This window comes from Triticum aestivum, chromosome 3D (genome assembly GCF_018294505.1).
Source record: "Triticum aestivum cultivar Chinese Spring chromosome 3D, IWGSC CS RefSeq v2.1, whole genome shotgun sequence".
NCBI lineage: Eukaryota > Viridiplantae > Streptophyta > Magnoliopsida > Poales > Poaceae > Triticum > Triticum aestivum.
In genome coordinates this window covers 552176562-552193097 of record NC_057802.1, presented here as the reverse complement: position 1 = coordinate 552193097, position 16536 = coordinate 552176562, and the positions used below count along the sequence as shown (strand labels likewise).

The window sequence follows — 16536 nt, the reverse complement described above, 5'->3', positions numbered from 1 at the left end:
GCCAAGCGGCGCTCGCCCTCTTTACTTTTTGCCCTTGTTTCTCGTCCCTCCACTATAGTCTTAGTCTCGTAGATGTCATCTTCTTGTCTCTAATATCTCCGCGCGTCCAATTACACCATCTTCGCCATCTCCCACCGCTCACCTAAGTCGCCGCAACCCCCCTTTCTCGCAGCCCATATATCTTGTTCAAATTCTAATCTATGTATTTAATTTCAAGCATTGATGTGCAATACCACGGATTGTTTCTTCTTCTTGTTGAACAACTGATCCAACAGTTTTTGAGCAAAAAGCTAAACTGAACAAAAGAAGGGGAGCAAAAGAAAAAAAGATGAAGAAAATAAAGCTAGGAAAAGCCAACTCTACTCTAAAACTAAGAGTATCTCCAACAACCGCGCTAAACAAGCGTCGTGCCGCAAATTTTGCCATTTTAGCGTGCGCGCAACCTGTAGACAAGCTCCAGCGGGCGCGCAATAACCGCACGCGCGGCATATATAGTTGGGCGCGCGGTCCGAAACGCCAACTCGCGCTGTGTATTTGGGGCGCCGGCTTCCGCGCGCGGCACACACGAGCGCTCGCGCCGCACTCTCTCTTCCCCGCCACCATCGCCCCCGCGCGCGCTGGCGCCGGCGAACTTGACCCGATGGATGCACACGCCGGCACCCCACTCACCCCATCCTACAGCCGCGACCCCTCCCCCGCAGCCACCGACGGAAACCCTAGCGCGGGGAGCGTTAGCCTTGCCACCGCCGGAGCTCCTCCGAGCATCGGCCTCCCGCGCGGCCTCTTCATGCCGCCGCGGATGACCACGGCGGCGGGTGGCGTCGCGCCGGCGCCGTCCCGTGAAGAAGTCTTGATCCAAAAAAGAGCCATGATTCGTGCAATGGGTGGCGGTGGCCTTGGCGCCATGGGAGGCATGGGTGGCTTCGGAGGTACCGTGGGCGGTTTAGGTGTCATGGGTGGCTTTGGAGCTACCACGGAGACCATGGGAGGCATGGGTGGCTTTGGAGCACCCCCCGACGCTATGGCCGCCACGGGAGGCATGAGTTTTGGTTCTCTCATGGGAGGCATGGGTGCACCTCCGGCCGCGATGGGCGGAATGTCTTCCGGTGTGCCTCCTCACACACATTCTCATGAAGATGCCGTTGAAGATCTTGCCAACACCGTCGGAGCTTCACGTGATGCGGTGCGCGATGAGGAGGAGGAGGAAGAATCATCTTCGGAGGAGGAAGAATCGTCTTCCGAAGATGAGGACGAAGACGAGGACGAGGCTTGATGTGTCTTTCGTTTGTGTCATGAACTTGGTTTGCATTTTGAACTTGGTTGGATGAACTTGTGGGCATGATTTTGAACTTGTGGGCATGAACTTTTATTCATCAACTTGTTTGTGTGAAATTTATATGGCATGTTCATTGCATTTTGAAGGTTTCAAATCCATTTTGTGTCCAAAATGCAACATATGCAATGCCCCGGCGAATCGCGCGCGCTGCATTTTTTGCGCGCTGCTAGAGCGGCGCACGCGCGCTGCATTTTAGCGCGGATGTTAGAGCCAGTGCTGCCGGCCGCGCAAAACCAGGCTAAGGGCGCGCGGCAAAGTATTTTTTGCGTGGCGCGTAGCGCGGCTATTGGAGATGCTCTAATCCTCCTGCATCACGAAAAGTTGACGCAGACGCTGCCGTTCTTGGCGCATCCGCACGACGGGCACGCCTGCGCTGCGGCCGCGCACGGCGCGCACACGCAGAGGTGCCGGCACGGCAGCAGCAGCACCACGGCCGCGCCGTCGCCGCACCCCTTGCACCTTCCGACTCCTGTCGGGGCCGGCGTGCCCACCTCCTCCGCGCAGAGGGGCACCTGGTTCTCCCCCCAGCAGCACGACTCGGCGTCGTCCTGACCATCGCCGCCGCCGCCGCCACGGACCGCCTGCGCGTCGAGCACCCGCTGCAGGTCGGCGCGGAGCACGTTGGCCGCGGCCTCGTGGGACTGCGCGACGTCGCGCCACATCTGAGCCTCCATGTAGAGGTTCCTGAGGCGCTCCTCCAGCGCCCAGTTCATGCCCCTGACCCGCTCGATCTCGTCGTCCTTGGCCTTGAGCCGCTTCGCCGCCCTGGCCTCCACGGTGGACACGATGAGCCTCAGGTGGCTCCGCCTCTGCTCCGCCAGAGCAGCCCACATCTTTCTCGCCTGCGCCATCGACCACCGTTAATAACAAACAAAAGCTATAGAAAAAGAAAGCCGGAAACGAGGCGATTAATTTAATCACGGGACTCACATGTCTGTGCAGGATGTGGTCGACGGCGACAGTCTGCTGTTGCGCGTGGGCCGCAAGAACGTCGCCGAGCACGGACGACCGCTCGTCGACGCGCCTCCGCTTGTTGCCGGCGGTCATTTCCTGAGCGCCGTCGCCCTTCCTGGCCGGATCAACCGCGGCCAGAGCCAACCGCTCCGAGTAGTGATCCGCGGCCGACGTCGGCGTGAAGAGGGCCGCGGCGCCGTAGCCAGGCTCGCTCGCAGGCATGGCGGCGGCCGAGGCGCCTGGCCGATTGGCGAGCTGGTGGTGGCCGCCGCCGGTGGTGAGTAACATGTGGCGCAGGCGTTGCAGATCCACGGCCATGGCGGTCGGCGGGGCGCGCGCGCGGTCTGCTCCTGGCACTGGCAGGCCGCCTATATATACACACAGGCAGAGGCAGCCAAGGCGATGGCGATGAGTAGTTAGTCAGATGCGGGAGGAGCAGTGGGAGGTGAGGTCATGGATGGACGCGGCCGGGGTGGCGAAGAAAGAAACAAGGAGGTCCGTCCTTGGATGACGGTAGGCAGCCGAGTATTTATGGTGGGTTTTGGTTGGCGTCCACGTTTGATGGCCTCGCCTCAAGTAAGATGCATGACAGCATGAGAGGAGAAAGCAACTGACGATGAGATTGACCCTCCGATTATCCTTCTCGTTTTCAGGAGCGATTTCCTTTTATTTATGCCTTCCGTTTCAATCCAAATCTCCCTTTAATAATTTGATTTAATTTGGAGTAGAAACCAAGAATATATTTGGCCGCGTATACACAAGGGTCTGCAACCGACGGATGCATATATGGGGTCGAGTTCATCGCTTGATTTGCAAAAAAGAAGGCCAAATCATTCAAGTTAGTAGGTTGTGGCGCCAAATCAGCAGGCATCGTTGAGGCTGCTTTGATCTGCTACTGCACGAATCTTGGGGTGCAAGGAAACCCAGATCGAAGTCGAACGGAACAAAACAAATTACTCTGGTCTCCCTCTGGACTTGGTAAAGCGCCGTAGTTTGTGGAGGGCAATTCGGAGAAGGAGGAAACTGCATGCATGCATGCGTTTGGCGCGCTACGTAAGTTCATGCACTGCATCTCAGCATGCACTAGGCTCAGAATTAACCCACGTACTTTAATGTGCTGATCGAGATATACTCCTACTAATACTATAGGCGTGTTTTTGGCTGGTTATAGGTGTAGACGGTTGAGGGGGAAAAAAGCACATTATAAGTAAATAATAAGGGAGTAAGTTAAAGCGTATTGGTAGAGACGAGGGCTCAAAATTAGCAAGGACATAAATGAGTTCTTGCCTATACTGTGCTCTGGTCCAAATCCGGCCGATTGATCTGTACGTTTAATTTCGACGAAAACTACGTACGACAGCTTTTGGTTTAATTTGATTTCCAAAAAGGATTTCTAATGCCAAAATTTCAGGGTAGGTATTATCGCGTCTGTTGATCGTCTTCTATTACGGGATATACACATACATGATACTCACGTAACCTCGGCGCCAAAATAGAACTAACCACGCGGTACGTACGTCACCAGCCGTACGTTCAAAACATGACTTGTACAGCTGTACAAACACGATGCAGATCCGCATGCCAACTCATCACACATACACTTGTACAAATAATACACAAGAGTATATTTGGCATACTGTATCTATCTTTGGAGAACAATAACGAACGGCCAAACAATAAACGAAACTGTATCTATCTTTGGAGAAGAATAACGAACGGCCAAACAATCAGCGAACCGAACCGCTATACATATCCTGAGAGCACTATTCTTGACATAGACCTTTCTTAAGAGATATCTCCAACGGACCTTTGTGCGCAAGGAAACAAAGAGCGCATTCAAGTGGGAGTACGCGGATAATTTCACGGAGACGTTTTGGCTGCCTCTTCTAGAAAAGAAGAACAAGACAGCTGACGCGCAGAGAGAGCGGGAAAAGAGAAGGAACGGTCGAACGGAACAGTTTTCAAGGAAACGCCTGCGGGCGGGAGAGAGATGATCGGACGGACGGGCGGGCGTGCGTGTCGTGCGCCGCACGAATAGCTCCACGTGCAGCGCGGTGGCACTTGCTCCGGCGCTACCGATCCATCTGAACAAAACCTTTGACCTGTCCCGAGACGTGCCACACCTGCATGCCGGGCCAGAGGCATGGCACTTACCATGTCACGCGCGCTTGGGGCTGGTACAGGTATCCTGATTAGCGCATCTCCAATGTCGAGCCTTTAAAAGGACACAATATTTGTCCACGGACTGTATACAGGAGCTGGTTATCCAACACTGTCCCTAAACGTCCGCCAATACTGACCTAAAAAGACCAGCTAACATATTCGTATAGTTTAGATTAAAGAAAAATGGATCAGATCGTGGGAGGAAGAAGGCAGTTGGAAGGTGGAAGACGACTTGTGAGCCGTTGGATGAAGATCCGACGACAGAAAAAAGAAGTGACTGATGCTTGATATATTTTCAGGTGCCTGACGTTTAGTCGGTCCCCTACAACAAGGTAAATCATCAGTGTTGATCAGTTTAGCTAGGTTTCTGTGACTGGCATGGCCTCTTGGGCTTAACTGGTCGGTCGATCTTCTATGTTCTCGCCGCTCATGCACTTCTTCCAGAGCTCACCGGAGACAAGTAGCAAGCTCGGGGCCGGTGATCTGCCGGATCTCTCCATGACCGGAGCCTGCACTGCAGCTTCGACGCCTAGCTCGAGCAAACGCACGAGGTGGACGTGGCTAATTAACTGGAGGTTGACTCTGCTAGTGCCAGTCGCCGCTGGAATCTCGACGGCGTTGGTCGACGCGATTCGTCTGTGTCTTGTGTCCCTCCCCCACCCGCCCTACCCAAACTCCCAAGCACACAGTCAGTCAACGCGTGTAAAGTCAGTCAACCCCGCTCTTCCTCCTCCTCCTCTTCTTCCGCGACTATATAAACGCAAGCGCGCCGATGACCAAAACCCAAATCCATCGGCACGTAGATGTATCAGTCAGTCAATTACTCCATGCAAGCTCGTGGCATGTCGCAGCAGCGCCGCCGCCGCTGCGCTGCTGGCGCTGGCGGTGCTGCTGGGGACGTCGCCGCCCGACGCAGCGGCTCAAGGTCCGGCCTGGCGGCCCCTCGTGGCGCGTGTCAACAAGGACGCCGCCACCTCCCTCTACACCATCGCCATCAAGGACGGAGGGGCGCCGCTCCTCCTCGACCTCGCCGGCCCAATGCTCTGGGTCGCCAACTGCCCCTGCAAAAACTGGGCCGTCGGGTGCGGCGGCAGCGACTGCAATGGCATCTGCAATATGTTCACCCCGGATGTCTGCGATAGTGCGGAATGGCCGGCGCAGGGGCAGTCGACCGGGTTGACGGGCGCTGCGTCGCCGCCCAAGCCACCACCATCTCGATCGCCGCCAACGCCATGGACGGCAAGAACCCGCTCTTCCCGGTCACCTTCCCCGTCGTCGGGTCCTGCGTGTCGTGGTTCTAAGTCTGATAGTAGAATAGGGGGTAGGGATGTAGAGGCAATATCCTAGCTATGGAGAAGTTGTACGCACGAGTTTTACGAGTTCAGGCCCTTCTCGGAGGAAGTAACAGCCCTACGTCTCGGGGCCCGGAGGCGGTCGACTGGATTATATGCGTGTGTGTTACAGGGGGTGCGAACCCTTGTGCATGTGGAGGGGGGTGGCTTATATAGAGTGCGCCAGGACCCCAGCCAGCCCACGTTACAAGGGATTTAAGGTACATCAAGAGGGGGGCGTTACTGGTAACGTCCGTAATAAAGTGTTATAAATGGCTATTAAGTCTAGGACTTAATGCCCGACCGTTGTTGTGTAGAGTGACTTTAGGTCTTCTGTCCGTCGAGTGTTTCTTGTTACGGTCGAGTGACCTTGATTCCTCCGAGTGGAAATGTTTCTGGTCGGGTGGATGATGGTACCCCTCGAATGCTTCTGGCTTTAGAGTAATGTCCTTGGGGAGGGTATCTAGGTCAGGCCTGTGACCCTACCCCTCATCATTAGCCCTCGAATGGATCAGGGTTTGAGTGGAGGAGTTGAAAATACTTCCGACTCATTTTTCGCGCTTCGGGTGTGTCTTGTTTTGGATCAACGAACCGAGGTGGTGACACCAACTTCTTTTTCAGTCGCCTTGATCCATTCCTGGTTTTGTCGAGTGAACTTTTGCTGGAAGAGGTCTGAGTGCTAATGTGGAGGAGATCTTCCGTCTGACAAGTTGTTCTGCTGCCCATGGATCTCGCGGGATTCGAATTTCAGGAAGCGCGCGGGGCGGAGGAGGCCACAGTAATCGGGCTGGATAAGGCAAGGCCGCCTCGATTCCCGCGCCGCCTTTTTTGCCACGTATCGCGCGCGCGACTATTGCGGGATTTGATAAGATCGTCCGAGCCTACAGGTCAGTCACTCGGAAGCAACCTCATATAAGGCGCCGGACCGGGGTTTTTGAACAGTGCGTCCTTATTCTTCTTCTCCCTTCTCATTTTTTCCCACTGCGCCTGCTCCTGCTCTAGCGCCGCCGCTCCGTTCGAGCTCCGTCCGCGGCGATGGGGAAAGAAAAGACGGTGGCTCTGGAGCGCGCGAAGAAGGCGACGGCGAAGGCGAAGGGGAAAAGTCCAGCCGGGGCGGATCCTCGTCGCGGTCCGGTTTGCCGCGCGGCTGGATCCAGGGCGACTGGATCCGGTCGACGATCCGCCAGGACGACCTCGACGATCTGGCGGAGGAGGGGCTGATTCCTCACGGATCGACGCGGCTACCGGAGGATGAGACCGAACCTCGACCGCGGGAGGGTGAGTGCGTCCTCCTCGCCACTCACATCGGCCGTGGATTTTCTTTGCCTCCACATCCTTTTTCCGAGCTTTCTTGAATTTCTTTGGAGCACAACTTCATCCCTTTTCCCCCAACACCATCGTGTATCTTGCTGCTTTCGTGTCTCTGTGCGAAAATTTCTTGGGTTGTCGACCACACTGGGGTCTCTTCAAGCACATTTTCACGTGTCGCTCCCAGTCGGTCAAAAAGGCCAACCCGAGTGACGAGAGGACCCAAGTGATCCAGATGTGTGGGGGTCTTGGGATACAGATGAGGGGTAAGAGCTCTTTCCCAGCCATAATTCTTCCTGAGTCCGTACGAGGGTGGCAGTCGACCTGGTTTTACTGCAAAGACCAGCCGACTCCAGGTCAGTCGACTGGACTTCCTCCTTTTTCTATGGCTCACGTAGAGAAGCCCTCCGCCTTGAAAGTGACTCCATGGGAGAAAGCGGAGGTGAAAGTGCTGGTTGAGCGAGTGGTCCATCTCATCCGTGAGGGTGTAACTGGAATGGATCTGCTGTAAGTCTTTCTCAGACGACGCATTCAACCACTTCAAGCCCGCGACCATCCGATGTGGATGTACTCGGGCACTGAAGATTCCACTCGGGTGCACCCAGAAGAAGTCGACGAGGATACGGCGGAGAAGTGGTTGAGGAGTATCACTGGCAACAAGGATAACCCCAGAGGAGCCAAGAGAATCCCTCCACTTGACCAATCCTATGAACCAGACAAGGTCCGAGTCTGAATTACCGAGTGTCATCTTGATTTAACATGCAATTGTTTATGCTTCACCGACTGACTTTGTCTTGCTTGTTTTCTTCTAGGCCCTTACTGAAATGTATTCGATGCCCAACGGAGAGCAGGAGCAGGACCCGGAGGGGGAGGCAAGCGGAGGTGAAAGCGGCGAGTGGCATTCCGACGGAGAGGGGGGCGAGGAGAGCGATGACCCGAGTGACGAAGAAGAGGTCGACTCTCCTCCCCGCAGGGAAAGGCGATCCAAACTTACTCACGACCTGGCGAGCGCCCGTGACAAGGCGACCGTTCAGACCGGGCAGTCGTCAAAGCGTCCTCGGACGTCCTCTCCGGCACCAACTGAAAAAGCTCCAAAGCAGTCCAAGGTTGTAGTGCAGAAGACTCGGAAGGCGCTGCTGAGAATCAAAATTGACGTTCCTGTTGCTTCTGCGTGAGTGTTCTTCTTTCGCTTTTACTCGACGTTCTGTGCTGTTTATTTTCCCCTTGGTTTGACCGAATGAATCTTGAAACTGGCAGTGCCTCTACCTCCGGGACCTCTGCTTATAAAAATGAGGACGAGGAAATGGAAGATGCGGTCACCTCCAATCCGGGTACAATCTTCGTGATTTTGTCTTTGCTTTGTCGATTGAACTGTGATATATCCAATCGGGTGATGAAATTTTGGCGACTGACCTTTTTACAGCTCTCAACGTCATTGACCTCCCCAACGACGATGAGGATGAGCCGCAGAGGCCCTTGGGGGGAAGAAAGAGGAAAACGTCCGCTGGCAAGACGCTTCAGTCGACGCCGGTGGCGGAACCGGTAGTTCAGGACGCCGCGATGCCAATCGGACTTCCGTCTCCTTCGCCATACCGTTGTCGAGTGCTCGGCCTTCCGCGTCAGCTGCACAGGCTCCCGCTGATCCACCTTCACTTTTTGCTACACATCACGTCCCAGAGGACCAAGTGGGTGCTGCCAAAGAGGCTATACGCCAGGCGGGCATTATGATGGAGAAGGTGAAGATGGTGCGGGAAGCCAGCCAAGCTGCTTATGATGCCAGCTCCACTCTCTAGAGCAACGTCCAGGTTAGCAGATTGCCTACCGACTCTTTTGGCTTGTTCTGTTAGGATATGGTACCTGAAAACTTTCTTTCAAAGAATCTTTCCGTCTGTCTGCGCTTTGCATCTGTACACCCACTGGGTGTTTCGATTTGTCACTGAGCAAATCCGTACTTTGAGCTGAATTCGATGTTGTCGTTGATTGAATTTTTGAACCAGTGGGGGCACGCTGAGTGCACCCACTGGGTGTAGTCCCCAAGACTATGGTGGACTGCGGGCAGTCGATTGTGGTCTTGGAATTTGATTTTCTTCACTCGGTCTGGTCGGGCCATGTCGAGTGGAACTTTGAACCAGTGGGGGCACACTGAGTGCACCCACTGGGTGTAGTCCCCGGACCGTGGTCGACTGCTGGCAGTCGACTATGGTCTGAAGACTCTGTTTGTTGCTTTCTCTCTTTTTTTGCACTCGTGCTGGACAGGCCTTGTCGAGTGTAAACTGAACCAGTGGGGGCACGCTAAGTGCACCCACTGGGTGTAGTCCCCGAGACTACTGTTGGATGTTTGATTCGGCAGTAGTCTTACAATTTGTTGGCTTTATCCTTTTATCTCTCTGAAATAACCAATCTTTTCACCTATCGACTGACCTGTTCTTTGGTTGCAGAAATCTTGTGATCTTGGAGCTCGTTTTGTCGACCTGGAGAAGCAGCAGATTCAACTCAACCTCGATCTGGAGCTGGCCAAGACAGAACTGCAGAAAGCCAATGATGACGCCGCTGGTAAGGAAGACCTGTCGACTGAGTTATCCCTGAACTGGATTTCATTCTGCTTTTTCTAAATCAAGCATTGTTTCTTTTAGATAAACTGAACCAAGCTCTGGCGAAAAAGGATCAAGATCTGGCGGCCGCGCAGAAAAAAGCTGATGAGAAAACCGCGCTCGCTGAACAGAAGTTGGCTTCATTCGGCAAATTGGAGGAAGAAAACTCCAGGCTGAAAACTGCCCTTGACGAAGCCAATAAGGAAGCGACTCGCCTGAAGAAGGACAAAGAAAATCTGAACGAGAAGATGGAAGGTATTGCCCGCAAGAGGAACGATCTGGAGAGTTATCTGGGAAGCCTTGCTAAGAAGTTGTTCGTCATGCTTGAATGTGTTTTCTTTGATGCGACTGGTTTGTTCTTGTCGACTCGACATATGACCATTGACTCACCCTTGAATTGTGCATGCAGAGTTTTGCCGGGACTTCGAGCAAGAGACCGGGCGAATTGAACCAAGCTTGGACCCCATCAACTCTCCAGTGAAGGATGAAGCTGCCATGAATGTGCTCCGACTGGAATCCCGCATCACTGGTGTTGTTGATTATCTCGCCCGACTGAAAGTCGCAATGTCGCGGATTGACACAGCTCTTTGGCCCATGGCAACACTTCAGAATGACCTCGAGTCTATGATGGCTCAGCTCAATGAAGTTCCCAGTCGAATTCAAGAATGGAAGAAGCCTTCTGCCCGGTGCGGCCCTGATGTGCCTCTATCTCTGGTTCGCGTCCACTGTCGAGAAGCTTGGGAAGAGAAGCTGGTGGCGATTAAAGTTGCTAACACCAAGAGGCACAACTTCCAGTCCTTCATGGAGACTTTCATTGCTGCCACCACTCGGATTGCTGACGGGATCGACCTCGACGAATTCGTCGAGCCTGCCAGCCCTCCTCCTGCGGAGTGAACAAACTTTTATGCCCTGCCTTAAATTTCGTAATCGTTAAACTCTTTCGGGCTGAATGCCCGAGTACTTTGATCCGTGGTCTTGAACTTTAGGATTTATCTGAACTTGATTTATCTCTGAATATGCTTGCATTTGCATTCGAGTGGAATTTGTTCTCCACACGGAATAATCTTTGTGCTTGAGATGCAGCTCTGAGGTGGATACTCCAGTCGACCCGCACCTCGTCGTCCTTGCGGATAAGGGTGGAGCGCACGTTGTATTTGTGGCACAGCTCCGAAGGAGAAGGTTGCAGTCGACCTGCACCTCGTCGTCCTTGCGTATAGGGATGGAGCGCACGTTGTACTTGTGGCGCAGCTTCGAAGGAGAAGGTTGCAGTCGACCTGCACCTCGTCGTCCTTGCGGATAGGGATGAAGCGCACGTTGTACTTGTGGCGCAGCTCCGAAGGAGAAGGTTGCAGTCGACCTGCACCTCGTCGTCCTTGCGGATAGGGATGGAGTGCACGTTGTACTTGTGGCGCAGCTCTGAAGGAGAAGGTTGCAGTCGACCTGCACCTCGTCGTCCTTGCGGATAGGGATGGAGCGAACGTTGTACTTGTGGCGCAGCTCCGAAGGAGAAGGTTGCAGTCGACCTGCACCTCGTCGTCCTTGCGGATAGGGATGGGCTTCGAACTTAGGCGAGTACTGGACTGCAGCTAAGCCCCCGAGTGGGAGGGTTGCTCACCACTCGGTAGGATTTTTCAAACTTAGGCGAGTACTGGACTGCAACTAAGCCCCCAAGTGGGAGGGTTGCTCACCACTCGGTAGGATTTTTCAAACTTAGGCGAGTACTGGACTGCAGCTAACCCCCGAGTGGGAGGGTTGCTCACCAGTCGGTAGGATTTTTCAAACTTAGGCGAGTACTGGACTGCAGCTAAGCCCCCGAGTGGGAGGGTTGCTCACCACTCGGTAGGATTTTTCAAACTTAGGCGAGTACTGGACTGCAGCTAAGCCCCCGAGTGGGAGGGTTGCTCACCACTCCGTAGGATTTTTCAAACTTAGGCGAGTACTGGACTGCAGCTAAGCCCCCGAGTGGGAGGGTTGTGTTGGAAATATGCCCTAGAGGCAATAATAAATGGTTATTATTATATTTCTTTGTTCATGATAATTGTCTATTGTTCATGCTATAATTGTATTGTCCAGAAATTGTAATACATGTGTGAATACATAGACCACAACGTGTCCCTAGTAAGCCTCTAGTTGACTAGCTCGTTGATCAACAGATAGTCATGGTTTCCTGACTATGGACATTGGATGTCATTGATAACGGGGTCACATCATTAGGAGAATGATGTGATGGACAAGACCCAATCCTAAGCATAGCATAAAAGATCGTGTAGTTTCGTTTGCTAGAGCTTTTCCAATGTCAAGTATCTTTTCCTTAGACCATGAGATCGTGCAACTCCCGGATACCGTAGGAGTGCTTTGGGTGTGCCAAACGTCACAACGTAACTGGGTGACTATAAAGGTGCACTACAGGTATCTCCGAAAGTGTCTGTTGGGTTGGCACGGATCGAGACTGGGATTTGTCACTCCGTGTGACGGAGAGGTATCTCTGGGCCCACTCGGTAATGCATCATCATAATGAGCTCAATGTGACTAAGGCATTAGTCACAGGATCATGCATTGCGGTACGAGTAAAGAGACTTGCCGGTAACGAGATTGAACAAGGTATTGGGATACCGACGATCGAATCTCGGGCAAGTAACATACCGATTGACAAAGGGAATTGTATACAGGATTGACTGAATCCTCGACATCGTGGTTCATCCGATGAGATCATCGTGGAACATGTGGGATCCAACATGGGTATCCAGATCCCGCTGTTGGTTATTGACCAGAGAGGCGTCTCGGTCATGTCTGCATGTCTCCCGAACCCGTAGGGTCTACACACTTGAGGTTCGGTGATGCTAGGGTTGTAGAGATATGTGTATGCGGAAACCGAAAAGTTGTTCGGAGTCCCGGATGAGATCCCGGACGTCACGAGGAGTTCCGGAATGGTCCGGAGGTGAAGAATTATATATAGGAAGTCAAGTTTCGGCCACCGGGAAAGTTTCGGGGGTCACCGGTATTGTACCGGGACCACCGGAAGGGTCCCGGGGGTCCACCGGGTGGGGCCACCTATCCCGGAGGGCCCCATGGGCTGAAGTGGGAGGGTAACTAGCCCTTAGTGGGCTGGGGCACCCCCCATGGGCCTCCCCCTGCGCCTAGGGTTGGAAACCCTAGGGTGGGGGGCGCCCCACTTGCCTTGGGGGGCAAGTCTCCCCCTTGGCCGCCCCCCCCCCCTCTAGATGGGTTGTGGCCGGCGCCCCCCTCCCAGGGGGCCTATATAAAGGGGGGGAGGGAGAGCAGTAGCATTACACCCTTGGGCGCCTCCCTCCTCCCCTGCTACACCTCTCCCTCTCGCAGAAGCTCGGCGAAGCCCTGCCGAGACCCGCTACATCCACCACCACGCCGTCGTGCTGCTGGATCTCCATCAACCTCTCCTTCCCCCTTGCTGGATCAAGAAGGAGGAGACGTCGCTGCACCGTACGTGTGTTGAACGCGGAGGTGTCGTCCGTTCGGCACTCGGTCATCGGTGATTTGAATCACGGCGAGTACGACTCCGTCATCCACGTTCATTGGAACGCTTCCGCTCGCGATCTACAAGGGTATGTAGATGCACTCCTTTCCCCTCGTTGCTAGTATACTCCATAGATGGATCTTGGTGAACGTAGGAAAATTTTAAAATTATGCTACGATTCCCAACAGTGGCATCATGAGCCAGGCCTATGCGTAGTTACTATGCACGAGTAGAACACAAAGCAGTTGTGGGCGTTGATGTTGCCAATTCTTCTTGCCGCTACTAGTCTTGTCTTGTTTCGGCGGTATTGTGGGATGAAGCGGCCCGGACCGACCTTACACGTACGCTTACGTGAGACAGGTTCCACGACTGACATGCACTAGTTGCATAAGGTGGCTAGCGGGTGTCTGTCTCTCCTACTTTAATCGGAACGGACTCGATGAAAAGGGTCCTTATGAAGGGTAAATAGAAATTGGCAAATCACGTTGTGGTCATACGTAGGTAAGAAACGTTCTTGCTAGAAACCTACAAACCACGTAAAAACTTGCAACAACAATTAGAGGACGTCTAACTTGTTTTTGCAGCAAGTGCTATGTGATGTGATATGGCCAGAAGATGTGATGAATGATATATGTGATGTATGAGATTGATCATATTCTTGTAATAGGAATCACGACTTGCATGTCGATGAGTATAACAACCGGCAGGAGCCATAGGAGTTGTCTTTATTATTTTTTATGACCTGCGTGTCATTGAATAACGCCATGTAAATTACTTGACTTTGTTGCTAAACAAGTTAGCCATAGAAGTAGAAGTAATCGTTGGCGTGACGACTTCATGAAGACACAATGATGGAGATCATGGTGTCATGCCGGTGACGAAGGTGATCATGGTGCCCCGAAGATGGAGATCAAAGGAGCGTAATGATATTGGCCATATCATGTCACTATTTGATTGCATGTGATGTTTATCATGTTTTTGCATCTTATTTGCTTAGAACGACAATAGTAAGTAAGATGATCCCTTATGATAATTTCAAGAAAGTGTTCCCCCTAACTGTGCACCGTTGCGAAGGTTCGTTGTTTCGAAGCACCACGTGATGATCGGGTGTGATAGATTCTAACGTTCGCATACAACGGGTGTTGACGAGCCTAGCATGTACAGACATGGCCTCGGAACACACGCAATACACTTAGGTTGACTTGACGAGCCTAGCATGTACAGACATGGCCTCGGAACACGGAGGACCGAAAGGTCGAGCATGAGTCGTATAGAAGATACGATCAACATGGAGATGTTCACCGATCATGATCGGACACGGCCTAGTTAACTCGGATCATGTTTCACTTAGATGACTAGAGGGATGTCTATCTGAGTGGGAGTTCATTGAGTAATTTGATTAGATGAACTTAATTATCATGAACTTAGTCTAAAATCTTTACACTATGTCTTGTAGATCAAATGGCCCACGTTGTCCTCAATTTCAACGCGTTCCTAGAGAAAACCAAGCTGAAAGATGATGGCAGCAACTATACGGACTGGGTCCGGAACCTGAGGATCATCCTCATAGCAGCCAAGAAAGATTATGTCCTAGAAGCACCGCTAGGTGAAGCACCAATCCCAGAGAACCAAGACGTTATGAACGCTTGGCAGCAGCGTGCTGATGATTACTCCCTCGTTCAGTGCGGCATGCTTTACAGCTTAGAACCGGGTCTCCAAAAGCGTTTTGAGAAACATGGAGCATATGAGATGTTCGAGGAGCTGAAAATGGTTTTCCAAGCTCATGCCCGGGTCGAGAGATATGAAGTCTCCGACAAGTTCTTCAGCTGTAAAATGGAGGAGAATAGTTCTGTTAGTGAGCACATACTCAGAATGTCTGGGTTACACAACCGCTTATCCCAGCTGGGAGTTAATCTCCCGGATGACGCGGTCATTGACAGAATCCTCCAGTCGCTTCCACCAAGCTACAAGAGCTTTGTGATGAACTTCAATATGCAGGGGATGGAAAAGACCATTCCTGAGGTATATTCAATGCTGAAATCAGCGGAGGTGGAGATCAGAAAAGAACATCAAGTGTTGATGGTGAATAAAACCACTAAGTTCAAGAAGGGCAAGGGTAAGAAGAACTTCAAGAAGGACGGCAAGGGAGTTGCCGCGCCCGGTAAGCCAGTTACTGGGAAGAAGTCAAAGAATGGACCCAAGCCTGAGACTGAGTGCTTTTATTGCAAGGGAAGTGGTCACTGGAAGCGGAACTGCCCCAAATACTTAGCGGACAAGAAGGCCGGCAACACCAAAGGTATATGTGATATACATGTAATTGATGTGTACCTTACCAGTACTCGTAGTAGCTCCTGGGTATTTGATACCGGTGCGGTTGCTCATATTTGTAACTCAAAACAGGAACTACGGAATAAACGGAGACTGGCGAAGGACGAGGTGACGATGCGCGTCGGGAATGGTTCCAAGGTCGATGTGATCGCCGTCGGCACGCTACCTCTGCATCTACCTACGGGATTAGTTTTAAACCTCAATAATTGTTATTTAGTGCCAGCTTTGAGCATGAACATTGTATCTGGATCTCGTTTAATTCGAGATGGCTACTCATTTAAATCCGAGAATAATGGTTGTTCTATTTATATGAGAGATATGTTTTATGGTCATGCCCCGCTGGTTAATGGTTTATTCTTGATGAATCTCGAACGTGATGTTACACATATTCATAGTGTGAATACCAAAAGATGTAAAGTTGATAACGATAGTCCCACATACTTGTGGCACTGCCGCCTTGGTCACATTGGTGTCAAGCGCATGAAGAAGCTCCATGCAGATGGACTTTTGGAGTCTCTTGATTACGAATCATTTGACACGTGCGAACCATGCCTCATGGGTAAGATGACCAAGACTCCGTTCTCCGGAACAATGGAGCGAGCAACCAACTTATTGGAAATCATACATACCGATGTGTGCGGTCCAATGAGTGTTGAGGCTCGCGGAGGATATCGTTATGTTCTCACTCTCACTGATGACTTAAGTAGATATGGGTATGTCTACCTAATGAAACACAAGTCTGAAACCTTTGAAAAGTTCAAGGAATTTCAGAGTGAGGTTGAGAATCAACGTGACAGGAAAATAAAATTCTTACGATCAGATCGTGGTGGAGAATATTTAAGTCACGAATTTGGTACACACTTAAGGAAATGTGGAATAGTTTCACAACTCACGCCGCCTGGAACACCTCAGAGAAATGGTGTGTCCGAACGTCGTAATCGCACTCTATTGGATATGGTGCGATCTATGATGTCTCTTACCGATTTACCGCTCTCATTTTGGGGCTATGCTTTAGAGACTGCCGCATTCACT

At 52.1% G+C, this 16536-nt stretch overlaps 1 protein-coding gene across 1 annotated transcript; it reads right to left on the bottom strand.

Moving 5' to 3' along the window:
- Positions 1-1377: 1377 nt before the first annotated feature.
- On the bottom strand, positions 1378-2817 carry LOC123075352 (E3 ubiquitin-protein ligase BOI-like). The gene is made up of 2 exons (XM_044497981.1): positions 2267-2817; positions 1378-2178 (listed from the first exon to the last, which is right to left on the bottom strand). The coding sequence occupies exons 1-2, from the start codon at positions 2606-2608 to the stop codon at positions 1648-1650; spliced, it is 873 nt and encodes a 290-aa protein (XP_044353916.1). The 5' UTR covers positions 2609-2817; the 3' UTR covers positions 1378-1647.
- Positions 2818-16536: the final 13719 nt, after the last annotated feature.

Coding starts and splice junctions, on each gene's coding strand:
- LOC123075352 (XM_044497981.1), bottom strand. CDS start 2,608: ATGGCCGTGGATCTGCAACGCCTGCGCCACATGTTACTCACCACCGGC. Junction 2,179..2,266: donor ACCACATCCTGCACAGACAT/GTGAGTCCCGTG, acceptor TCGATGGCGCAG/GCGAGAAAGATGTGGGCTGC.